General features: G+C 47.6%; 1 protein-coding gene across 1 annotated transcript in view; it reads right to left on the bottom strand.

Annotated features, from left to right (window-relative positions):
* The window catches only part of Acoxl (acyl-CoA oxidase like), a 241,958-nt gene that overhangs the window by 188,919 nt on the left and 26,779 nt on the right, over positions 1 to 26,260 (bottom strand). The window contains 6 exon segments of the mRNA XM_048353507.1: positions 10,805 to 10,937; positions 14,463 to 14,535; positions 16,281 to 16,367; positions 16,702 to 16,816; positions 21,229 to 21,327; positions 21,620 to 21,706. Coding sequence (XP_048209464.1) covers positions 10,805 to 10,937; positions 14,463 to 14,535; positions 16,281 to 16,367; positions 16,702 to 16,816; positions 21,229 to 21,327; positions 21,620 to 21,706 — 594 coding nt within the window.

Below are 26,260 nucleotides of genomic sequence, written 5' to 3'. Positions count from 1 at the left end.
TCACATATACGCACTGAATTTTATGACGGAGGAGCTGGTTGTAACCAAGAAGACCTGGGAGCTGTGGAGACCAGCGCCACAGGCAAGGCCTCCTTACCCTGAGTTGCTGGTCAGCCGATGACGATCACTCCGCAGAAGCTCTCAGAACCCACCCCGAGGGCCAGTGTCGCTGGCGAGGAGCTCCTGCTCTGCCGCTTCCCTCCTTCTCCAACCACATGCTCCCCAAACCCAGCTCAAGCCTAGCCCAGAGGGATTTCCTCCGGCGCAATACTCCCCAGCCCCAAACCACAAAATAATCCTTCAAAAAGCCACCTCTCCAAGTGTGGAGAAGAGGGTCTGTACTGCTCGCTCGGGACACAGGATCACGTCTGTTTTGAATACGAGCAATATCCCTGTTGTCTATGAACCCTATCTACATTGGTTTTGTTTTTTGGGGGGGACAGGCCCACACGGCTTTGTTATAAATTAGGAGATAAACCAATGAGTGCAGACAAAGGGCAAAACATCACCTTTCTTCCTGACGCGAGCAAGAGTGGAGGGACGGGCTGCGTGTTGAGAGAAGAACTGCAGACCCCATCATCGAGCCCGGGTCGCCCCTGCCCTGCTAGACAGGGGACCATCCTCCTACGAAGAGCGCTGCCTGGGGCCGGCCCCCAACACCAGCGCCCCACAGAGGAAAGCGGAAGGGGAGCACATGTAGAAGAGCCCGAGCCTTTGAAGAGGCAAGCATCCACACCTCTGCGGGACAGCAGGGAGAGTGGAGAAGGGACATACCTCAGCTTATGACAGGAAAAGAGCTATCCTCCTTCGTAACTCACGGACACGCTGACGTCAAAACCCAGGCCCGCTCTCCTCCGGCATCTCTCACAGACGATGACCCCAGCATCTCTCTGTTTTGGCCCCTACACAGGCATCTTAGTTTCCCCTATTTCTACACCCACTGTGTATGGTGTCTGAGATCCTTATGAGAGGACCAATTGCCAACTCATTGTCCGCGACACCCTTTAGTCATCTGTTAGGCTGAAGAGCATAAAGAAGCAAATCTTGTCACGTCTTCCTCCATATGCACCTCCTTTGCAAGCTCCCTACAGCTCAGGAGCATTTGTCTCTGGTGACCTTGCTTGGCCTGTTCACTCCGTCCATTTATTCCACCACATTCTCTGAAGCGGGTCATGGGAACCTGGGCCAGGCCCAGCACTCTATCCACCCACAACTGGGCCACACTGGCCCACTGGTCACATGCTCCCTGCTGCATGGACTGTCCTACCATTACCTTCTCGGGCTTGGAAAACTCACATTTTGGAGGATTCATCTCACGTGGCTCAAGGTAACCCCGGTGGCCCTTTCTCTGATTCTCTGTGATAGCACCTACCTGTGGGTGATAATTGCTGGCTTCCAGTTCCTCTCCTCACCAGCTCCCTCCAAAATCAACCCCAACTGATAGTGGACAAGAGATCATTCAGGGAGCAGAACTCTCAATTATCTATCTTCACAGAAATCACTGAGCAACTGCACATCCACAAAACAAGAACATAATACTATAGAAAAGGAATAGGCAAGAAAAAGAGCTCTTAAAATGAAAAATAATTGAGCAAACAAAACCACATTCAGAATATAAAGCAACTCCTGGAGGAAAATATGAGGCGGAAAAAACATGAAAGCCATTGAACTAAGAAGTGCAACTCCCAAATAATCAGCAAAAGAACTACTAGAAGAAAGTGAAGAACGTAAAAGAGATAAAAGGTGTTTTTGCCTCATTCTGTTTTGGGTTCGGATGACTTGTGTTTTGTTTTGTTTTAATACTTGGAATAGAATTCAGTGTCAGCTGCTTGCTAGACTGGCACTCTGCCATTGAACCCTGCCCCCGGCCCCTCTTTTTGACGATTATTTTTGAGATAGGGTCTGGGGAGGTTATTTTCACAGACTGGCCTCAAGCTGCAATTCTCCCACTCTCGCCCTCCCCAGACCACAGGCATGAGCCACAGCGCTGGGCGAAGAGATGGAAACTTTCAAATGGAAAGGATCTGTCAAGTGCCAAGCAAGATAAATGAAAAACTAGACCCAAGCACATTATTGAGAAATTCCTGTCACTTAAGCCAGTTTACTGCTACAAGGGTGTCCAGGACTTCCCATGAAAAATGCCTTTAATGTTGGGGGGAGGTGTACTATTTTCAACTTACACGTCTTAGCTAAACTATCAGTAAAACATAAAGGCAAAATACAGACTATTTCAAGGGGTCAAAATGTGGCCATACACATACCCAGAAGATGCACATTACAACAAAACCAGAAGCCAGGTAAAAAGATAATGATTAAATGCAGCACACACACACACACACACACACACACACACACACACACACACACACTCCTCCCAAAAGTCTAGCACAGAAGAAAATTACTGATGGAAAAGCTTCATACACATATGTGAAAACAGAATAATGGAACCCATTAAAATTATTTAAAAGGGGGATCAAGGAAAAGAAAAACAGAGTAATACAGAGGATGAATTTGACCAAAATATATTATATGCCTAAGTGGAAATATCATAATGCAACTCCTTTGTACAATTAATATACACTAATTTAAAAAAGAAAGACAGAAAAAGAAAAATACTTAAGATATGACTGGTATTCATCAGGTTTAAAAACAATTGATCAAAATTAAGAAATTGGTGGGCATTGTTAAATCTTCAAAGAAAATAATGAGTGGATTCCATACAATAGATAAAATGAGCCAAAAGCTGGAAGACAGTATTGCGATGGTGTAAAATGTGGGTTTTGGAGAAAAAAAAAAAAAAAGGAAACTGGAAAGTCAAGGAAAAGAGCCAAAAACTTCATAATCATCAAGCAAGTGAAACATGGCCCAACTCAGAGTGATTTATAGATGTTTAAAAAAAAATGATTGAAAGGCCAGCCATTGTGAGCAAGCCTGTAATCCTAACTACTGAAGAGGCTGAGATCTGTCAGATCTCAGTTCAAAGTCAGCCTAGGCAGGAAAGTCCATGAGACTCTTACTTCTAATAAACTACCAAAAAGCCACAGGTTCAACTGTGGCCTACGTGGTAGAGAGCCTTGAGCTAAAAAGCTAAGGGATAGTACCCTGGCCCAAAGTTCAAACACCAGTACTAACACACAAAATTTAAAACTGGAATACGCAAATATTCTTCTAATCATTATTTTGCTCTTTTCTTAGGGTCTAGAAGAGCTCTGTGGAGACAAATTTAAATGTCCTAGTTTACTTTTTAAAATTTATTTAAGGAAGTGCAAACTTTTTGGCTTATTACATCTCATTGTAGTAGGCAGAGATTTTCAAAATCATCCCATTGGATTGAGTTCCATAAACAGCCATTTGAAAATGCCTTTTTCCCCCATAAAGGACATCAGTGGGCGGCTGGACTAATCCTCCTCCCCACTTCCTACTCTCGGGATCCTGAGGCTCAGGACCTCCATGATATCCAGCAAAGTCAGCCGTGGCACTGAGAGAGTAAGTCAAACTTCTGGGCGTGGTGGTCATGCCTGTAATCCTAGCTATGAGGAAAGTGGAGGCAGGAAGACCAGCGGTGCGGGGGCAGCCTAGGCAAACACAAACAAAAGCTGTGGAGGTATACGCTAGAGTCCCTGCCTAGCAAGGACGAACCCAGGACCCGCCAGGGTCCAGTCCCTAGTACAAAAAAATATATATTTAAAAATACATAAGTCAGAGGGTTGGGAATTTAGCTCGTGGAAGAGGGCTTGCCTAGCAAGTGCAAAGCCCTGACATACAAAATAAACGAATAAACAAATCAGGTGCCAGGCCTCCGCGTGGAAGAAGGCCTGGATTCTGGCCCAGCCACTAAGCATTTGACATCTTCCAAGTCCCAGATTGAAGGGAATCCCTGCATTTTGAAATGTGTACACTAAGGTAATCTTTTGTTTAACGAAAGCAAGTATGACTGGGTAGCAAAGGACCCAAGGAGCAGCCCAGGATGGGGCTTAGGCAGGGCCCTCGAAGCCCCTCCCTTGAGGGGAAGCGGGCCTTGATGCTGGACCCCAGTACACCTTCGGGAGGGCCAGCCCTGCCACACTTTCTAGACCTCTGTGTTCTCATCTCAGTGTGAGGATCTTGGAAACACTGACTTCACAGGATTGCCTAGACGATTAAATGGTTGATCATGGGTAAATGGCTCCAAACATGATCCCATTGAGGAAGCTCTCAATGCAAATGAGGGGTGTGTGTGTGTGTGTGTGTGTGTGTGTGTGTGTGTGTGTGTGGCCCTGGGGCTTGCACTCAGGGCCTGATCTCTGTCCCAGATCTTTTATGCACTCTATCACTTGGGCCACAGGTTCACTTAGGGCTGTCTTTGGTAATTAATTGGAGCTCCTCAGATCTCAGCCTCCTGAGTAGCCAGCATCGCAGGTGTGATTCCCCTGGTGCCTGGCTCACGTGAGTTAGCCTTTGCGGCTTATCTCTGGGATTTCTTCCTCTGTGGGTCTATGGAAACATGGGAGCGTGGCTTGCAGCGATGAAAGGTGACTTTCAGGAGGGCCTGTTCTACAAGCAAGGACAAGAGACCAGCACCAGCCATCCATAGCTGCCTTCCAGATGGCACCGACGGTGCTCCTAAAGGGGCAGGGGACAGGCTCCCATAGAGTCACGAAGCTCCTTGCGGTCATGAGCCAGAGCACCCGTTCTGTCTGTCCCAGGTGAACCGGCCGCGCCCTCCTCAAGGGGACCCAGGCTCAGAGCACTTGGCAGCAGTCCACACTACCCTCCCAGCTACCGCAGCTGCACCCGGGTCTCAGGAGGCTGGGGTTCCCAAAGGCCTGCTTAGCCTGTGATGACTCAGCCAAAGGGAGCAAGGCCCCATTCACCAGCACCTAACGTTCTGGGGCCACATCAAACAAGGAAAAATGCCCAAGGACTTTCCTCCCCTTCAGCATAGAGCAAGTCCCACCTGCCGTGTGTTCTCGGGCCGCCCACCTGTGACTGTGACCCGGATACGCCGCGCTGCAGAGATGGGCGGCACGTCAGCCCTTGGAGGCCCTGAGTTCAAGCTCCTGTACCCTGCGCACACAAACAATGAGCTTGGAGATGTCACTCAGGGGTACAGTATGTGCATTGAATGTAGAAGGTCCTGGGTTCAGTTCCTACTTTGGCGAGGTGACTGATACTTGATGTTATTTATCTATTATTCATTCACATATTTAATTATGGCACTGGGACCAAACATAGCGCCCCGAGCTGGTAGGCAAGCAGCCACACCCCAATCCTTCTGTGTTTATTTTTCAGGTAAGGTCTTGCTAACTTTGCCTGGGCTGGCCTTGGATTCCAGGTCTTCCTGCCTCTACCTCCTAAGGTTCTGAGATTACAGACGTGCACCATCACACTCGCCTTAGACTCTGACCTCTGAGGTCCCTTCCAGCCGCTCCAGTCCCACCACTCTCCCTCGAGGACGTACGGCCTTACACCCTCACTTTCCCCTCCCGTGGGATGACCGTAGAGGCTCATTCTCAGTGTGCTGTCATTCACGGTTAACTCGGAACCCTGGGAGTCTCTGGAGGGCACACACCTGTACCAAGTCACAGCTGTCACCTGGTAGCCTCGGGGCTAAGAGGAAGGCAGGCATTCGGCACATGTCCACAGAACTGAAGCTCAACGTGGAAATTCTTTAAAATATCCATTTCGGATACATACACCACATGCTTCTCGTCTCTGGTTGCACTTGTCTCTAGTTCCCTGGCCTTCAGATGTATGTTTTAAAACACAAATGTTTACGTGTCATCTGTTAAAAATGTAAACAACTGCCATAGAAATACCACAGGAGTATTTAACCATTTTCATACCCACCCCAAATGTTGCAAACATCTGGAGGAAAGGGAGACATTTATGGGTCAAATTATGCACCGAAGAGTCATCTAAGTAGCCCTACATCTTGATATTTATAGTCTTGGTCTTGAGCTGACAACTGCTCAGCTGACGCACCCTTGTTATTATATTGATCACTTCTTAAAAAATAAGTACTTGTACTCATCACTCGACTTATAAGACGGTAACCCCCTGTACAACATTAATAATAAAAATAAAATATTTTAAAAATAAAAACAAGCACTTGCAACTCATTAAACCAAAAGTGAAAAGTAAAAACTGATGACAACAGCAAAATCCTGGTCTCTTCTTTTACACACACACACACACACACACACACACACACACACACACAGAGCAAAGAAATAATCTGTAAGTTCTTTGCCGCCCTCTGGTGGTCAGTTCTGGGCATTTCCATACCAGGGAACAGGAAGCTAAGCCTTACTCCTCTGGCTTTCCCAGCAACTGAGCAGGTCCTGATGCTCTCTCTGCTCCCCACGTCTGTGAAAGGCGGTGGGGGGCAGGAGGAGGAGGAGGTGCTGGAGAAAGAAAGGCACCGCCCTGAGGAGAATGAGGTGAGCAAGGTGATACTGCTTCCTCAGAGCATACACAACAGTTGGAAAAAACACACAACTAAAGAGGGAGGAGCCAGGGCTTTCAACTCACCAACCCTGCTCTACAAACACGTGACGGAGGCGCTAGGAGTGTGGCCTAGTGGTAGAGTGCTTGCCTCCCATGCATGAAGCCCTGGGTTCGATTCCCCAGCACCACATACACAGAAAAGGCCAGAAGTGGTGCTGTGGCTCAAGTGGCAGAGTGCTAGCCTTGAGCGGGAAGAAGCCAGGGACAGTGCTCAGGCCCTGAGTTCAAGCCCCAGGACTGGCAAAAAAAAAAAAGACTGAGGACTGGCCCCGCTACATAAGTGAGAGAGGAACAGATTAGGCCTCCCTCCTCACCTGGGATCTAGATGGCCACTGCCCGGGGACTAGCAGCCCCCACGCCCTCTTTGCCTTCATCACAGCCTGATGTGACTTTAATCATCTGGATACTTCGAGGCCTTTCCATATACTGGCTTCCTCCAGGCTTTCAACAGCTCTATCTTAAAGGGACTCGTGGCTCTCAAGGTCATTCAGAGGCAGGACAAGCTCAGAGAGGCAGGGCCCAGGGGTGACACCCCTAAGGGCTCCACTGTGGCACCTGAGGCAAGCACAATACTGCAACTGTTCGCGTGCACACTGACTCCCTTCGGTTCATCTCAACAGACAGCTTTACATTGGGCTGGGCTCTGGAATGAGAAGAGGAGGCGGAGGAGCCTGGCTCCTACCAACTGCTAGAAGGCCCTGGCTAACCCAAGATCTCAACAGAAATATAGCTCTGGAAGCCCAAGGTCAAGGTGGCAGCATGAGCTGCCCCCCCGTCTGGCTTCCCGGCTTCCCGTTCTGCGTCTGTCCTCACACGGCCTTTCCTCTGTGCGCACGAGGCCCAGCGGGGAGCTCTGCCGCCCCCTCTTCCCAGCTGGACGCCACGCCTCACAAGCTCAGACTCCAGCGCCGTGATCCCGCTGCATCTTCATCACGCGGCCACGGGTGACTTACGAGTGGATCGCCATGCCCTCTCTGCGACTGCCACCGTGCTGAGCTCTGCAAACACCGCGAGGGAGGCGGCCGTGCTTTGAGGGGGGATGGCGGAGGGGAGGCGGGCAGGCTGACACCGTTCTCGGGAAGTCACGGGTGCGAGAAGTTGCCATGCGCAAGGTGGGGTAAGATCCTAGATGTCACAGCATCCTCCAAGACACACACACACACACACACACACACACACACAAGCAAGGCGTGGTACGGGGAACCACCAAAATGAGGAGAAATAAGGGGGCGAGGAGGCAATCCCCTGAGGGTGACGAGGCGGGGGGCACGACGCCCTGCAGTGCACCCGGGCTCTCGGGGCCCCCGCCCACCGCCGCACGGCCGCACTGGGCATCATTAGAAATGAGACCGCGCGGGCAGGGGACCCGGTCTCTGACAGTCTCCCCTTGGGGAGACTCCCGAGGAGTGCTTCTCGTGTGCTAAAATACTTTCCCTGTGAACAGAATCAAAACCAAAGGCTGGACTAGCTCTTCCAGACACGTCCCCCTTCCCATTTCTCTACCTCTGCCTCACGGAGGTGCCCCCAGCTTCCTCTCCCCGCCCCCTGCCACCACGCAGCCCTTTCCTTCTGCATTTACTTTGGCATGGCATTTCTGGATAACGAAAATAGAGGGTGGCTATCGCAGAATGCCTTTGAGTGCAAGTCTGAAAGTACTGAGGCATGTCATGGAAATGAGAAGTACTCACGAAAAATAAGACATCTGGGCAAAGTTTCAAAGGACCAGGCCTGCTTGGCCTTGAGAGAACGTCACCGCGCGGAGCCGGGGTGACAGCTGCCTAATACATGAAGAAAGTACAGAGGAGAGAAGGAGCCGGTTTTCCACTCATCAGCAAGATCAGAAGACCCAAGGAGTCTTCGGGTTTCGCTGGGAAAAACCTATGTCAAGTGTCTGAGCCGTAGGAGCGGAGGAGCTGCCAAGAAACTGCTAAGACCATCCTTGCCGGAGACGCTCACAATGAAGAAACAGCCATGGCGTTTCTATCTGGCAGAGTGACACAGTGCACGGACCAAGCTGGGTCTGATCTCCGCTAGCTCCGGTGCCGGGTCCCCATCTTCCTCGGCATGGAATGTCCCCCAAAGATGTATGTCCTGGAAGCTCTGTTTCCAGCCCATGGTGCTAGTGAAAGGCACGGAACCGCTAGGAGGTGGGGCCTAATGGGAGGAAGTGAGGTCATTGGGGGCCACAGCCCCTTCCTGCCTCCCCACTCCCCTGCTGCTAGGAGGTGAGCATTTCCTCTATCGCATGCTCCTTGGGATGATGCACCGCCTCATCACAGGGCCAACGAACTCTGAGCCAAAGCCTCTGGAGTTGTGAGCCAAAATAACCCTTTCCTCTTGTTCTGTGGATCACTTCAGGTATTTTGTTACAGAACAGAAAGCTAACTTTCCGGATAGACAGAGCACATGCCAATCCCAGGTTAGTGTGGTTTGACGGAGCCCTTGCCTGGAGGCCAGGACTGCGGGCAGTGAACAGGAGAGCTCAGGTGCTCCTTGGCCACCGCTTCTATCCAACCACAGTGACAGCCACTGCATTATGGACGGCCGTGAGCCACGCCTCCGGCTCGGTGCCACACGAAGCCCCTCGCTCAAGCCTCACCTTCCACGTCAGGCCCGCTCCATCTGCAGAGAAGGGAGAAACTGAGGCCTAAACAGGACGGACCTGCCCACGGCCCCACCGCAGTCATGTGAGCTTGCGACTGGGGCTCAGGGCTCGGGACTCACACGCGTGCCTCTGTGTTGCTAGGAACAAAGTACGCAGGACAGACGTCCGGCGAGGAACGGATCCAATGCAGCCCCGAAGGCTGTCAGGGTCAGCAGACGCTTGCTGGCCCCTGGCTAATACTCAACAAAATGGAGGAAACCTTTGGAGAATCACCCATGGGTCTCCCCTCCTAGAGCAATCACTCCACGCGACACCAGCTACAACGGTGTTTAACAGTCTCTCCCGGAAGCCCCCTGCCCCGTCCACACTGCCCCTCCCACCCCCCACAGCTGCACAGGGCTGCTGGCAGGGGGTGTGAGGACACCCCCAGAGCTTCCCAGAGGCCTCGGGGCCTCTGTCTACTCAGCATGCCCGGGATACGCCCCGCACTTGCCCCCGAGAGGAGGCTGTCTGAAGACCGCTGTGCTTAGGGGACGTACTGCACAGGCACTGCTGCGACGGCTTTGGGAAACCGCGGATGGGCTTCCCATCCCTTCCTTTCGATGCAGTTCTGGGAGCCGCTGGCTTCGCGCCTTCTGCCCCTTTCTAGGGTCCTGAAGATGGCGGAGACAGGTTCAGTCCTCGATGCGAAGAGCCTGTTTTCCTCAGTATATGGATACGGTCTACACTAGGGCTCTACCACCAAGCTCCTCTGGGGCCCCCATTCATCTGGCCCCCAGATGTGGATGCCAGTGGCCCACACCTGTCATCCTAGCTACTCAGGAGGCTAAGATCTGAGGATCCTGGTTTGAAGCCAGCCCAGGCAGGTAAGAGCCCATGGGATTCTTATCTCCAATTGACCATCAGAAAACTGGAAGTGGTGCTATGGCTCAAAGTAGTAGAGTGCTAGGCTTGAGTGAAAAAGCTCAGAGACCTGAGTTCAAACCTCATGACTGAGAGATTTTTTTTTATTTTTACAGACAAGAGACCAGCAGAGCCACTCCTGATGAGGGAGCTCAGAGCTAAACATTCATCTGGCCCCACTGCAAAAGCCACCGCCAAGCAAGCAGGGGAGTGGGGCCTTGACAGGTGTAAGGTCACAGGCTAGAGTCTGAGCTGCGAGGTTCCCGCGCCCGTGAAGCATGGCAGACCCGGCAGGCGTCAAGGATTTCTGTACCATTCAGATGTCTACAGGCCGATGGCAACTTGAAGTCCACGGGCTGAAATTAATTCCTTCCTGGTGTAAAGGCTGGACGCAGGTCACAAGAAACTTTCCTGGGGAGTCTACATTTTCCTTCCAGCTCTGCCAAGCTCAGTGGAGCTTAAAGCAGGCTTTCCCTTCATGCAAAGACTAGAGGACCCAAAGACAAAGACAACACTTTCTAGGAGACGGCCTTGTCCAGAGCCTTCCGATCTCCTTGGATCATCTCTTGTGGCCACGATCCACTCACTGGGACCAGCGGCAACCACCTGAGATGCAAATGGACGGCATACCCAATGGGTGTGAAAAAGTCCTGTGTATAAAGTCAGCTGGCACACCCTAGCGGTTGACCACTGCCCCTGGCCACACGGTGCCAACTATGGCTTGGGAATCTCTGCTTCTGACATCGTTACCCACTCCTAGACTGTGCAGTGAATAAAGAGTAAAGTGAGTTAAACCAGAGCCATTACCTTCATACTGCCCATGGCCTGGAAGGCCACCGCTAATCTCGAAGGCACCAGTGCTGCCAGCATGGCATTGAATCTTGCATTCTTGTTCTTAATAGATGAGTGGTACTGTCCATCCGGAGTCACCGAGCCAAACCTACGGGAGGGGGGGCACCAGGGTGGAGAAAGAGGCGGCATTTAACCGCAGAAACATACGGTGCCAGCACACACACACACACACACACTCACACACACACAAAACTCTAGCACAAACACAAGTGCATAGATAGATTTCTACATCTTCTCCACACATGCTTCCCCAGGAGATACTGAGAACAGCTTGACTCATGGGAGGGGAAAAACGGGGTTTCCATCAACAACAACCAGCAGCTCATCAGACAACACAGAGAGACACGAGGACATATTTTCTACCATCTGTGAACAATGTTTTTATATATACCAGAGTAGAACTGTTGGGTCATCTGATAAACTCTGTGTGTGTGTTGGTCCTGGGGCTTGAACTCAGGGCCTCTGTATTGTACCTGAGCATTGGGGCTCAAGGTAAACACTCTACCACTTTGAGCCACAGTTCAATTTTTATTGGTGGCTAATTGGAGATAAGACTCACACACTTTCCTGCCTGAGCTGGTTTTGAACTGCAGTCCTCAGATCTCAGCCTCCTGAGTAGCAAGGATTATAGACATGAACACCAGCCATCTAATAAACTTTGAAGGAACCAACAAATGGTTTTCTCAATATGTGGCAACACTTTATGTCACCACCATTGTTTTATGATGATTCTCATTTCTATACATCCTCACCAATACTTGGTATTACCTGTCTCTTTTTATTATAGCCATCTTAGTAGGTACAGAATGATATTTCATTGTGACTTTTATTAGTGTACTCATAATGACAATGATATTGATAATATTTCCATGTATATATCTATTTGAGTATCTTTTTGGAGAGAAGTCTATTCCAGTATTTTGTTCATCATTAATTGGATTATATGGGATGTTGTTTAGATGTAATAATTATTTTATATTCTGGATATTCTACCCTGTGATATATTTGGTTTACCTTTATTTATTTATTTATTTATTTATTTATTTATTTATTTATTTATTTATTTTGGCCAGTCCTGGGCCTTGGACTCAGGGCCTGAGCACTGTCCCTGGCTTCTTCCTGCTCAAGGCTAGCACTCTGCCACTTGAGCCACAGCGCCGCTTCTGGCCGTTTTCTGTATATGTGGTGCTGGGGAATCGAACCTAGGGCCTCGTGTATCCGAGGCAGGCACTCTTGCCACTAGGCTATATCCCCAGCCCCTACCTTTATGATATATGTTTGATTTACAAATATTTCCTTCTACTCTGTGGGTTTTCGTTTATGTTATACTGTACTTGGCTGCATCAAATTTTTTTTAAGTTTTTATTAAGTCCAATCTACCTACTATTTCTTCGATAGTTGTGTTTGTGGTATCACATTTAATAAGAAATTGCCTAAATCAAAATTATAAAAATTTACACCAAACGGTCTCTTCTAAGAGTTCTATTCTTTTAGTTCCTATGTTTAAGCATATGATCAGTTTGAGTTAGTTTTTGTACATGATGTGAGGTAGAGATCTGACTTTGTGCTTTATTTAATAATGGATGTCTAGTTTACCCAGCATCACTTACTGAAGGCTATGATTTCTTCACTAAATTTCCTTGCCACTCTAGAGTAATTCATCATGATCATAAATGAAAAAACCTAGCTCTAAACACTTTATTCCATAATCTAAATATCTATCCTATGCAACCAGCATGTGATCTTGATCACTGTAGCTTTGTAGTAAGTTTTTAAATCATAAGAATTTTTAAGTCACAAGTGGACACCATCTTACTCTGTTGCTTAACATTATTTGGGTTATTAAGGATTTCTCACAATTCCATATGAATACAGAAATATTAATTTATTCGTACATTAATTTCTGCAAAAAAGCTGAACTTCTGATAAGGATTGTATTGTATCTGTATTATTGATCTGTTTACTCTCCTGTTGTGTGTGTGTGTGTGTGTGTGCGCGTGTAGGAACAGCTCCTAGGGGAGCTTTAGCACTCAGGGTTATCAATCTCTATCACTTGAGCCACAGCTCCACTCCAGTTGTTTGTTTGTTTTCTTTTTTTGGTGCTAAATTGGAGACAAGAATCTCCCAGTTTTCCTGCATGAATTGGCTTTGAACCATGATCCTCAGATCTCAGCCTCTTGAGTAGTTAGGATTACAGGCGTGAGCTACCAATACCTGCCCTTGGCCCACTTTTTATTAAATGATAAATCAAGCCCCAAAGGTGGGATTCCTCCTTCAAACCTCAAAACCTCTGTTTTCAATGTTAGTCTACATGGGCTGCTTTTGGGTGGCAGGAGCTTAAATAGACATCAAAAGATGCTAAAAATCAATAGTTGCTTATCAAAGAAAGATTCTATATACCACCATATCTTCTACAAGCAATGTAGAATTCTTCCCCATTAAATCCAACTTCTTAATCTCCCGTGCCCTGGGTAAATAGCATTGGCCTAGCCTCTGCCAGAGGACTAAGGAAGCCACTGAGGCCTTATCAGGAGGGTAGACTGTGGGAAGCTCTATCTGTGGCTTTCCTCCCTCTTCCCCATGACCCAGAAAAGGACAGTGGCAAGTGTCTGGGAAATGTACAAGCATCTGTCAGGAAAGCTGGATGTCCTCTAATCTGCTTTCGTAGGCTCTGGGAGTAGCGTGGGGAGGGTCCCCAGGATAAATCAAAATATGCTTTTGCTGTTTCTGTTCTATTTCCTACCCATCTACATGAGAAAGGAACAAACACGATTTGCTCCATTCTAAGTCTGTTTCCTACACAATTATCTTAAACTTTTGACACTACTATCACATTTTATCAGTTGACAACAATTTCAGCCAACATAAAAGAAGAGAATTATTAAAAAGATAAACTATATGAAGCCAGACAGACAGCTATTTATTTTATCCTGATTGCTGCCTTTATCAGAGACTGTAACTCAGGATTTTTATAGGGCATAGAAAGTACTCTTGACATGTCGTCTAAGGTAATTGATACTTTTAGCCTCTGTAAAGTGCACCATTTAACCTTGGCCTTCCTTCCCTGGGAACACACCTGAGAAAGAATCCTTCACCTCACTGGAGACCTCATCTTGACCTCACTACTGAGATCTGCAAGATGACGCTGAGAACCTTAAAACAGTAGTGCCTTTCACAGCCTCCCAAGCTGAAAGTGGTATCTTAACTTTTGCCACCCATAAAGAAGTAATAACACTAGTCATTTTACAATAGTAAAGAAATAAAATAAAAGCAAACAACCTAAATATGGGATTGATTAAAGAACACAGGCCATTTATCTAGCAGAGTATTATGGTGCCATCAAAGCTGATTATACCTACGTGTGTTTATGATACTTGAAAACATTTGCTACAAAAGTTAAACAGAAATTATACATTCTGAAAAATCCTTCAAACATTCTGAATATATATATAAATGCATATACACGTTTCTTTATCTTTTCCAGTTAGCCTATAAACGTGTTGGTGCAGCTGAGGGGAGAACCCCTGGGTCAGTGATCGGTGAGACCCCCAAACCACCCTAGTGTACAAAAACTACCCGAGGGTCTCCAGCTACCAAGGGGAAAACTACTCACTTATCCAGCAGGTTCTCCCTGGGTATCCGAACCTTGTCAAATATTAAAATCCCATTGTCCACACCATTCAGACCTGAAGAAAACAAGAAATGAAATGCAGCTAAAGGGAAAATCTGTGGGAGACATTTTTGTACATGATGTGAAGTAGGGATTCAAAATACTTTCCCTGTTATATCACAGGCCTGTCTTCTCTAAAATACAATTCCCATTTTTTCACGTCCATAGTGCTTGATGCTCTTTGCTTTGAGCTGATGAGTGAAGATTGCTTGTTTCCTGGGCTCAGTTTCCCGGCCTACCTAGCCCACTTCTCCTCAATGAGAATGGAAGACAAGGTGCTCTCATTCTGGTAGCCTGAGTGCTCTGGGACTCAGATTCAAGGCCTGGTGGGGACACATCTACCTCCCATTTAGTGATCGTGATTTCAAAAGGATGAGTTCCAGGTGTCAGAAAGAATGGAAAGCTGAAGACACAGAGAGCAGGAAAGCCAACGTATTCTCCCCAAGGACACAAATCTCAACTCCCTCTCCTTTCCCTGCTTCCTCCTCAAGCCTAGGACGAACTAGTGAAAGCCAAAGCCAATGGCACAAGACAAAGACAAGGGGCCACAAGCACACAGGAGGGACAGGAGGGACAAAAGTCTGCCTGACCCACAACCTCAAGACACCTGTTGCCAGAGTCTGGTGTCTACTTATTGTTCGTAGAGACTGAGGGAGACTTAATCTTAACGAAATGTTTCTTTCATAAAAGTCTTTCTTCAGCACATCAGCCCTGGACAAGGACACACTCAGAGCTGAGAAGGAAACCAGAACAGACTCGCTGCAGATGCCAGCATTTTCGATGTCTGGCATGACTTCAGAAGAGCTAGGCTGCCTCTGCTCTCAACAACTATCAACACACAAGATGATTTCAAGGTGCCAGAGCCAGCCAGGGACTCTGTCACCCCCAGAGCATGAATTTCACACTCCCCCAAATCCACCTGCTGCCAGCCCATCCCTGCAGCCAGGGTTGGTTAACGTCAGTAGAAGATGAGACAATCCTCTCCACCAAGCCGATCGTCTCCCTCTTTCCTTCCCAACTCTTTCTTCTCTGCTTTGTTCCCTCTTACTCCTAGAGTCCTTTCTTTGACTTGACTTGACCTTAAACAAAGAGAGCCACAAGCCTGGCCTGGTCTCACGACGGTTGTAAGGAATTCATCCCGGGTTCATATGTTGGAGTTCTAACCCCTGTATCTGTAACTATGACCTCATTCGAAGGAAGCGTTGTCAGGCAGAATCAAGGTAGAATGAGGTCACTAGACTGGGCCCTCATGTAAGTGTCGGTGTCCTTAAAAGAAGGGGAAGCTTGGTGACAGGTAGACACAGGGAAAATGCCATGTACGCATGAAGGTGTCATTGATAAGCCAAGGAGAAGGTTCCTTCCCCACCCTTGGAAGGAAGCAACTCTGCTGACACCTTAATGTGGGGATTTTTCCACTGTGAAGTGGCAGGTCGTTGCTAGAGAAGCCCCCACTGGTGGAACACAGACCTCACAGACTTGCGCCCCGAGTAAACCCTGAAGGAACATTCATGGCTTCAACACCAAGGAGAAAGGAGGACGTGGGGGGCCACGGCCTGCCCTCTGAGAGCCCACCACAGGATGCAGGGTGAACTGCCTCACGACTACGAAGTTCCAGAAGCTGGGGGAAACTGAGACCCGCGCATAGCCCTAACTGGTAATTTGGACTGTTTTTTGAGGTGAGCTCTATTGGATCCTTGAGGCTGCAGTGGAGAAGAGGCAGGAGCCGCATGAGCACAGTGGAGGGGTGACCTGGGGACTCACCTTCTTTGTACCCCATATCCATAGCTGTCACTCCCGGGTACAAGCTTCCATGTTCATCCCAAACAGGAACAATGAAACAGTGGGGCCCTAAGAAAGAAGCAGACAGCCCCATTCACTCCCCCGTCCAAGCGTCAGATCAAACCCTTACTCATCTCCTGAAGCGGAATAAAATCAACTTGCTCCCCAAACCCAGATTCACTCAGTGCCATACGTTTGCACCGCATGTGACGGTGAATAATAACGTGCAATGATACATTCTATCATCCTGTCTGTTTAGGAGTGAAAGTCCGCACCGAATTTTTGACAAGAGATAAAACAGCCTTGGCAAGCAGGGTTGGGTGGCAAGTGCTGGCCGGAAACTGTGAGTGCTGGATATAGTAACAGAGAAGAGAATTTTCAGTTTTCTGTGTTGCTGACAAACCTTGAGATGTTCCATTTATAAGGAGCTGGGCAAAGACAGCTGCATAATTCCCATTCATGGCATTTCCAATGTACATCTTCTGGGCATTGTCACATGGTGTGTCAATGACAAACTCCTACACAGAAACAGCAGAGACACAGAGTGTTTCCTCCAGATGGCTCATTTCAACTCCTTGGTCCAATGCAACAAACACGGTGAAAATACATCTACATTGTGCTGGAGATCTCAGAGACCACAGAAGAGCCAGCTAGCTCAACCTTGTACTGTTCTATTGCCTACCTACACATACTTGCCACGTGGGCTACCCTTAAAACACGTGTGAGGGGGGGACTGGCTATACTGCCAAGCTCTGCGTACAGAGTGCCTGCAACATGTCAAGGAACCCAGGGGAAGAGGCAGAAAGCCGAGCCACATGCTTAATTGGAGTTGACAATATTGAAGATGTGGCCGAAGTAAACCAACAAGCTATTGATCCTGCAAAGATTATCTCAGATTTCATATTATAAAGTATATAGACTGTGCTTGCCTTTGGGCCAAGAAATACAGTCTTGAGGTCTAAGAAAACATTCACTGGCATCTGTTTGTACAGAGAAACTTTTCATATGTGCCAGGGCTTTTCAGAATCTTGCAGGGGCAAGCTGAATCTTTTTAAGAGAATCTCTAGAGGCTGCCCCTGTCTTATCAGGCCAACCCGGACTTCTCAAAGAGAGGAGGTACTTTGAGGGTGGCGGCCATGCTCACCCTGTAGGGGAGGAAAGGAAGGAGCCAAGAACACACTGGCCTGGCAGAGAAGCTCTAGTGAGGCCGAGAAGAGGGCAGGGGCCACTGGTAGACCCTGAGAAGGAAGCTTGTCACTTCTGGCAAGACATTCCGTGTAGAAAGTTGGCATCAGCCAAAATGCGAGAGTAGAAACTGAACCTAAATAACACACACCGTGTGTGCTGGTTGCCATCACAATCATTTATCCAAGACCAGCAGCATGGTCAGTAATGCAAGCACTGAAAACGAGAGGGAGGGGGCTTGGGTTAGAGAACTCATAACCTTCATTTGTGGTTTTTTTTTCTAGTTAGTAAAGATTATAAAACTATCTTACCTCTTTACTATCCATCCCACTAGCCATCTGATCCTCTACAAATAATAACAAAATCAGCCCACCAGAACGAATAAACAATCAACAGCAAAAACACAGAAGAAGATTTGCAACTCCAGGCGAGAGGGAGGGATCATTTGATATGCTTGAATGTTTCCAAAGGGAAATGGTGAGGGAACAAGAACCAAATGAGGGGGAAAAGATCCAGTCCCCACGGTGTCAGCTCTCAGCAGCGTGAGTCTGTGATGGGCTTGTCCTCTCTCCCACCCCCACGGGAGACACAATGCCCAGCAGAGCCTCCTCCTCATTATGACTGCCACTCTGCAATGCCTGTTGGAAAGCAACAGCTGCAAAGGCCCACCAGGTAGTTAAATCATTTATGGTGTTTGGGGACAATGGGACCAAGACAGGAAATTGTTTTGGGGGGAGAGAGAATGATTGTAAGAAGAAACAAATAAATAAGAATTGTGTGTGGTTTATCTCTCCTCAGCATTAATGATGGCAAGGTGACCTCAATACTACAGCTTGGGAGAAAAAAAAAATATGGCCAGCCCAAACCCCAAAATGTGTTATGTCAGCAAGCCGTCAGCGGCAAGGAAGCCGCCTCGGTACTCTGTGCATGCCCACACATACACTGTTAAGGGCAGTTCCCCATGTGCCTCCGACTCACCCGGGAACTGTATGGCGATAGCCAGTTTCTTAACCAATGTGAGCCTCGGTTCCCCCTTCTGTTAAAAAGGGACGATATCTTTCTATATAATCACAAAGCATGTAACACAATGTTAAATGTAGCGTGCTTGGCTCAGTGCTTAGCCCAGAGGTGCTCAATTAACAGAGACCTCTTAATGTCAAGTTGCCCTCAAGTTGGTGGGAGAGAATGCAGAACACCATGCAGCAGGCCAACTGTGGCATATGGTTGGTGTTCAGATATGGCCATTGTACAGAATTAACACCAAAGTGTCACTCGGCTCTGTCATTCTCAATATCAAACACCTCCAATGGGCATCCATAAACAAAAAAAGCCTGCTGACAAAAATCTAGATTCTAGTGTCACAGATTCCCAAGGACGAGCTCAGAGGAAATGAAGGATAAATGGAGAACTCACAGCCCCTGTGATGCCATTATCTGTACCCCTATGATGAAAACTTTAAAACCCTAAAAAAGGAAATTAAAGCAGATTTAAGTAAGTGGAACCCCCCCCCGATGCTCCTAGATTAGAAGGATTAACATTGTGAAAATGGCAATACTGCCCAAAGCTATCGAAAAATTCAGTGCAATACCCACCAATATCCCAACAATATTCTTTAATGAAACAGAAGACACAATTCAAAAATTCATGTGGAATAATAGAAGACCCCAAATAACAAAAACAATTCCTAGCAGGAAAAACAGTGCCAGAGGAACTCTATTATAAAGCTGTAGTTATAAAAACAGCTTCGTACTGGCACATGAACAGGCCTGAGGACCAATGTAATGGAACTGAAGACCCAGACATGATCCCACAGACCTGTGGCCACCTAATCTTTGATAAGGGAGCCAAAATCATAAGACAGAAGAAAGACAGCCTTTTTGATAAATGGTGCTGGCAGAATTGGCTATACACATGTAGAAAATTGAAGTTAGATTCTTATATATCACCTGGCACCAGAGTCAATTCCAAGTGGATCAAAGACCTCAATGTAAGACCAGGTACCCTGAAAAGATTACAGGAAGGGATGGGGGAACACTAGGACTCCTTGACACAGCTCGAAACTTCCTAAAGGCCCAGAAACACAACAAATCAAAGAAAGGCTGGATAAATGGGATTTCATTAAACTGCAGAGCTTCTGCATGGCAAAGAACATAACTAGCAAGATAGACAGAAAGCCCACAGATTGGGAGAAGATGTTCACTAGCTTTACAACAGACAAGGGCCTCATGTCAAAAATATACCTAGAGCTCAAAAAATTAAACACCCCTCCCAAACAAATCTTCAAAGAAACAACCACCTCATTAATAAATGGGCTAAAGAATTAAAAAGAGACTTCTCTGGAGAGAAAATAAGAATGTTGAAGAATGTGCAACATCTCTGGCCATAAAATAAATGCAAGTCAAAACAACATTGAGATTCCACCTCACCCCAGTTTGAATGGCCATTATCAAGAAAACAAATAGCAACAGATGTTGGCAGGGATGTGGCCAAAAGGGATTGGGAGAGAGAAAAGCTTCTAAGAAATTACATAGCAGAGTTTTCCCCTTGCAGGTTGGGGCCAATTGTGGACAGAGCAATCAATCTAGACCCTTTGTTTTTTGGTTTTTTTGTAGTACTGGGTATTGAACCCAGTGGCTCTACCCTTGAGCCACACCACCAACACAATATGAAAAACATAGTGACCAATATATTTATTTAATTAATAAGAAAAAAGAGAAGTGAAGAATAACAGGAGAAAAAGAAAAGAACGAGAGAAAGAAAAGGGAAGGAAAAATATAATTCAGCACACAGTAGAAGTCAAAAAGTATGGCTGGTAAAACTTTTGAGTTGACATGTACAGTGTTAGTACAAGTCACAGTTACAACACTGCATAATAAATGTCCTTAGATTCAAACAACTTCATATTAAAACTGCTTTTAACTGAGTTTATACTGAACATCTGCAGACACTTTTTCTTGTCATTGTTCCTTAAAGAATATAGTTTATCAGGAGGCTGAGATCTGGGAATCACAGTTCAAACCAGCCTGGGCAGGAAACTCCATGAGATACTTATCTCCAATGAAGCACCAAAAAACCAGAAGTGGATCTGTGGTTCAAGTGGTAGAGTGCTAGCCTTGAGCAAAAAAAGCTTAGGGGCAGTGTCCATGCCCTGAGTTCAAGTCCCAGGACTGACACACACATACAAAAAGAATATAGTTTTGCAACTACTTAAATGGCATTTGCACTGCATGAGGGATATAAGTAATACTGATATGACCTAAAGTATACAGGAGGGTGTGCAAAGAAAGGCTCTGTGCAAGCACAGAGCTTCCATGGATTTGGTTGTGCATGTGGGCTTCTGGAACCCGCCCTCCGTCTATACTGAGTGACAACTGTGCCAGCATGGAAGAACTGGCTACTGATAAAGAAGCCCCAGCTCTGGGAGTGTTGCCATGGGGATGGAGAGTACCAAAAAAGACACTTGCTCCAATCATCCATCTGCTACTGTTAGGAAAGACGACAAGGCGGTCCTCGTGCCGCTCTCATGGGCTTGTTTCAGAAGACTGAATTAGCGTCGGTGATGTTACACAGGAAAGCTGAGCTTGTGTCCACCACTACTAAAACGTTTAGATGCACATTCTTAATCTCAGCTCCCCAGCAAGAGAGCACAGGCAAAGGATACAAAGCTGGGCTCAGAAAGGATGGTAGTACGGTTTGTCCGGGCCACCACTACCCTGAACCAGGAAACAAGGAGCAGAATCCTCACCTGTGCAGCAAGGTCAAAGGTAGCTTCAGTCTGAATCCTTTTCACGTTGCTCCCGTGACCCCTCTCAGTCATTGCAAACATCCCAGTGTATTTCTGCTCCTGGATTCAGTAGATGACAGAAGAGAATTAGCTGGTCAGAGGGTTTCTAACGGTGGCCCTCTGAGATCATTAGGGGAGATCATGTTGGTGAGAAATGAAAGAGTAAATTGTCTGAGGACAGACTCAACACAACATTTCAAAAGATAACCTTGAAGCTCTCATTCAGAACAGCATCTTTGCTAACCCAAAGTATATCTTTTTTCCCTTCTCCTCAAACATATTCACATTTAACTACAATGTGTTCTTAAGGCTCTCCACTGACGAAACTATCTAATAAGATACTAGCCCATACCTGGAGTGCTGGCAACCACTTAGTAACATGTTCTGGACTTCCAAGATTCAGGATTGTCCCAGCAAATAGCCAATATAGTATTCCACACTAGAAATAGGGACAAGACAAACTATTATTAGCAATAATCAACAGTTTAATTATTCTTAAAGCTACCAGCTAAACTCCTTTCAAGAAACAGCTGTTCAGCTCCTTGAACTTTACCTAAGTCCTACAAAAGACAAGTTTCTATGCCTTTGCCATTCACTGCCTGGCAAGTTCCAGTTGCTCTCTGAAGACACAGATCAAGGGCCCCTCTGATAGAGAGGCCATCCCTAGTTCCCCAGAGCCTGGATCTTCAGCTCCCCAGCTCACACCATCAAATAGCTGCACTGAACTTGTCTTCTCAGGTCTTAGCTTGGTTGCTTACACGCAAAAGTCATGAAGCCACCTGATGGGGACAATCCATGAAGGAGACTGACCACTACCTGCACAGATGAACCCTGCCAATAAAGCCAATCGGCAACAAGGAAGGCTGATGGGAAAGAGCAATGCTGCAAATTGAGCCGGTGAATAGCCTGGACTTCAGTCCCAGTTACTGACCCCCTGGCTGGAGATCCTGAACAAACAACAGAGCCTCAGTTTCCTCATCTCTAACGTGGAGTAAATGCTGGGTATGACTATGTACACACACACACACACACACACACACACACACACACACACGCTCAATAATTCTCACAACTCTGTGAGTGAAACATTGTCATACCCACTTGACATATGAGGGTGCTGAGGTTCAGAGATGGAAGCAACTTGCCCAAGGCCACATCCTGAGAAAGAAGAAGGGTCTGAGGATCCAAGTGGAGCTACCTAGTGCCTCACAGTGCTTCATAAGGTTGCCACGGGATTCAGCGAGGACAGTCAACTGCCAGGTACTCACCTGGTCTCTTGAAATCCTTGGAAAAGTGTTGCTGATGAGGAAGAAAGGAGGAGGGGAAGGGAGAAGACCAAAGAGGAAGGAGAAGGAGCATACAGAATAGGATCACTTAGAAGGAGAAAAGCCACTGATTGCAAGGACAGAAGGACACGAGCGCACAGTTACGTGTTGCTCTGAAGGTCACCATGACTTCCCCTCATAGCCACAGAACTCCAACTGTCCCCTGGGGAGCTCTCTTTCCCTGGAGTGAGTCCACGTAGTTCACGAGTGATGGGGGCCCTGTCTCCCTTGTCTCGGGCTTTGGAATGGAGGGGGACCCAGGAGCAACTGTGCTGGCTCACCTTCCTGCTCACAAGGATGGCTTCAGGAATGGACCGTGGTCTGGAGGGGTCCATTCGAACTGGCTACAAGGACATGTGCTAAAGAGAAGTTGATGCGTCCATGTGTAGACTCTCGAGGAGCCAAGGCCTGGGGCTTCTGGCAGCCATATCACTGTGAACCGGTGAATGGAGCCAAGGTGTGGGAGATGGGCCAAGAAGGTGGAGACAGTCACGAGGAGAGAGAGGTCACGGCCCACAACTGAAGCCCGCTGTACCCCTGCACTCTTCGACGATAAGCATAAATCCCCACCAGGCAAGTTTAAAGTGGACTTTTTTCTTGGATCACGGGCAATTGGGTGACCGCCTGCTCCCCACATGAGAGGTCAGGCTGGTATCAACTTCGTGAATGGCACTCCATCGGCTCCAGTCACCTAACGCTCTGCCACTGGAAGTCGTAGGTGATTAGAAGAAGCCCTCTCATCATATCTGACACAGGAAGTACTCTTCATTTGGAGAATCCTAAGTTATACTGAAAGACGGTTAACACCCTGGCTACTTACATTTCTCTCAGAATTACATCGTTAATTCAGCTTGGAAAAACAAAATCAATCCATATGGTACATATTTTTTTTCTCTAAACCATCCTAGAAGTCAAGTTTAAAAATAATATTTTGCTCAGACTAACTCCTTGGCTGATGGCTAATGTATTCAAACAAAATATTCCCTTTCTAGGCTTTCAATGCTTTCTTCTTGGAGGAAAGGAAAGCCTGGAGTGTTTCGGTCACAGTGTGAACACTTTCATTCGCTAGATATATCCCTAGAAGCCTGGGTCTGGATGAGTGAGCCTGTCAGTGGGCAAGAAATTGTCCTGCTTAACAGAGATGGCACGTGTGAGACTCCAAGCCACAGAGTCCGGCCCAATGTGGAAATTTTCCCTCGTGAAAGCCACATGCTCTACGTGGCAAATAGCCTAATGGGGAGAAGGGTCAAGTGCTGGCGAAAGCCTGGGGCTTGTGAGATGGGCTTCTAGCAGGTGCCTCCCGGGGGCAGAGGTGGAAAGGATAGCAGCCCGGCCAGAAAAAGAAGTCACGTAGATGGGCTGGAATGGCAGCTCAGACTACAGCAATCAATGATGAGAAAAGTGGAAGGACCCGGGTCAGATTCTGGAGACCTAGCTCGTGAATTGGACTAGGAAGAGGAAGTCAGGGACTGCAGGAGGTGCCATTTAGCCCAAGTCACCAGGTAAACGAGGGACCATTCACGGCAATTGGGCAGCTTGGAGAAGGTGTCCAGGAGAAGGCAGAGGATCCAGGGAGGAGACACCGACACTGACAGAAGAGGGACAGCTATGTCTTTCTGGAAGGACACTGTCATCACTGCCTGTAGACCTCAGAGGACAGGATGCAGAGGCCCATTTGCTCTGAGACAAACTAGGAAAAGCAGTGACAAGGTCATGAAAACCCCTAATTGAACCAAGAGCCCAGCTTGCACTATTCATTTTGGAAGGTATCTCTGTCCTTTCTTCCTAATCTGGAGAAGTAAGAGGACAGTTGCAATACCAGGTGTGCCCGCAATGACTGACAGCAGCCTGTGGAGACCACAAGCGGAAATGCCCAAGGGCTGAGAGCCTCAGTTAGGGCGGACTGGAGGGGCCGAGGGAGGAACCCAGGCAGGACCTCTTCATGTCCAAATGATGACTGGACCACAAGTTTGTTCCACCGGAGCAGGAAGGCAGAGCGGTTTTGCCTCAGTGTACTGGGCAACCACGACCTGGAAGACAGGAAGGGCTCCTGGACGTGCTCCTGCTACCTGTTTGGTGGGGTACAGAGTTTCTGTTAGGCCTTGGAAACTTCAATCTGAACCTAACCTCTGAATGGGCATTTGCAGAACTATCTTTGAAGACAAGAACCCAAGGACAGAACCTTCCAGGTCCATGACTACAAGTCCTAGAGACAGTCTGCGCCCAGGCTGCTGTGATCTTGCCCCCACAGCCAGTGAGATCCATCATCACCTGTGCAGAAATGTGGAAACATAAACTTTTGCTGTTTAGGCCCTAAGTCTATAGTATTTTGTTAGAATAGCCCAGCAGGAGGGACAGATAGCAAGAAGAATCAAGTAAGGAGAAAGGAAATGAGAGCGGTTGTGGGGAAGGACAGAAGGAAGTACTGTGTGGTTTTCTCAGTCTCAGCGTCCTTCCAAATTGCACTTATGTTTTGGCAGAAGACCCGGGGCTGGTTTCCAAGTTGGAAAGGGGATTCGAAGGCCCTAGCACAGGAAGTTGTCTTTTCCGTGGGACCTTTCTGTGGTCCCCACCCCATCACTGTGGGTCACACTGAGAGCCGACCTGACTTCATGAGTAGAACTCTGTAGAAATGCGAGGCCTCTTGATAAACACAGACCTGGAGGGAAAGGGAAAAGGGGCTCAAGCCCCTTTCACGAAGCGGATGGTGCCGACCCTCCTCAGGTCATGTGCAAGCCAGGGACACCAGCTGCTCTCACATTGTCAGGGAAACCTGGGGAGCCCCCCTGACTCCTTCAGAGCCCATGGTAACTGTCCCCAGCTCTCTACTACCAACAGAAAAGGCAGCGTGTGCTCTGGGATGAATGCAGACAAGCCCGATGCGCAGGTTTCTCCAATGGCCTGGAGTTTTTAAGCTCTGGAAAAAAATTCTCCTGTAATGTGTGACGAAGCAGAGTTCATAATGAATTAAGCTTGGTCTTTGCCCAGTGGTACCAAGTGCATTCACAAGACCGTGCAACCATCACTTCTATTCCTAAATCTTCCTCATCATTCCAAACAGAAGCTCTGTGCCTGTATAACAACAGCTCCCCATGCACCCTTCTCCCAGCCTCCAGGAACCTCTAATGTTCCTTCTGTCTCTGAATCTGCCTATTTTATATACTTCAAGTGGGTTCAAGGAGAATGTATCCTTTCATGTATCCTTTCATTTAACATGATGCCCTCCAGGTTCACCCATCTTGTAGCGTGTAGTAGGGCCTCATTCTTTCCAGTGGCAGAGTAGTAGTCCATTGTGGATATACACTATACCTAGATGCCAATGGGTCTACAGTATGCTATGACAGTAAACGAAAGCAGATGACACATACAAAAGTAGATGACAATGAGTAAAGGAAGGGATTCAAATCACAAGCTTGAGGGGGGCTTACTGAATAAAGAACACTTCAGCTGGAAACTGAAGAAGGACAGGTGTCAGCCAGGTGAAAGAGGAGAAAGACAAAGGTCCAACAATGGGCCTTGGAAACAAGCAGAAGGTCAGAGCTCACATAGGATTGAATTTGGAACAGAGAGGCTCCGGAGAGATGGGCCAGGCCCAACCAGGCAAGGACCAAATCAAGTTTTGTAGGGGTTTTCTAAACATACTGGGAAAAGGTTTTGAGCAAGAGAAC

This window comes from Perognathus longimembris, chromosome 8, assembly GCF_023159225.1.
Source record: "Perognathus longimembris pacificus isolate PPM17 chromosome 8, ASM2315922v1, whole genome shotgun sequence".
NCBI lineage: Eukaryota > Metazoa > Chordata > Mammalia > Rodentia > Heteromyidae > Perognathus > Perognathus longimembris.
Note: the sequence above shows the minus strand (reverse complement) of the source record. Positions and strands in the feature narration are given on the sequence as shown.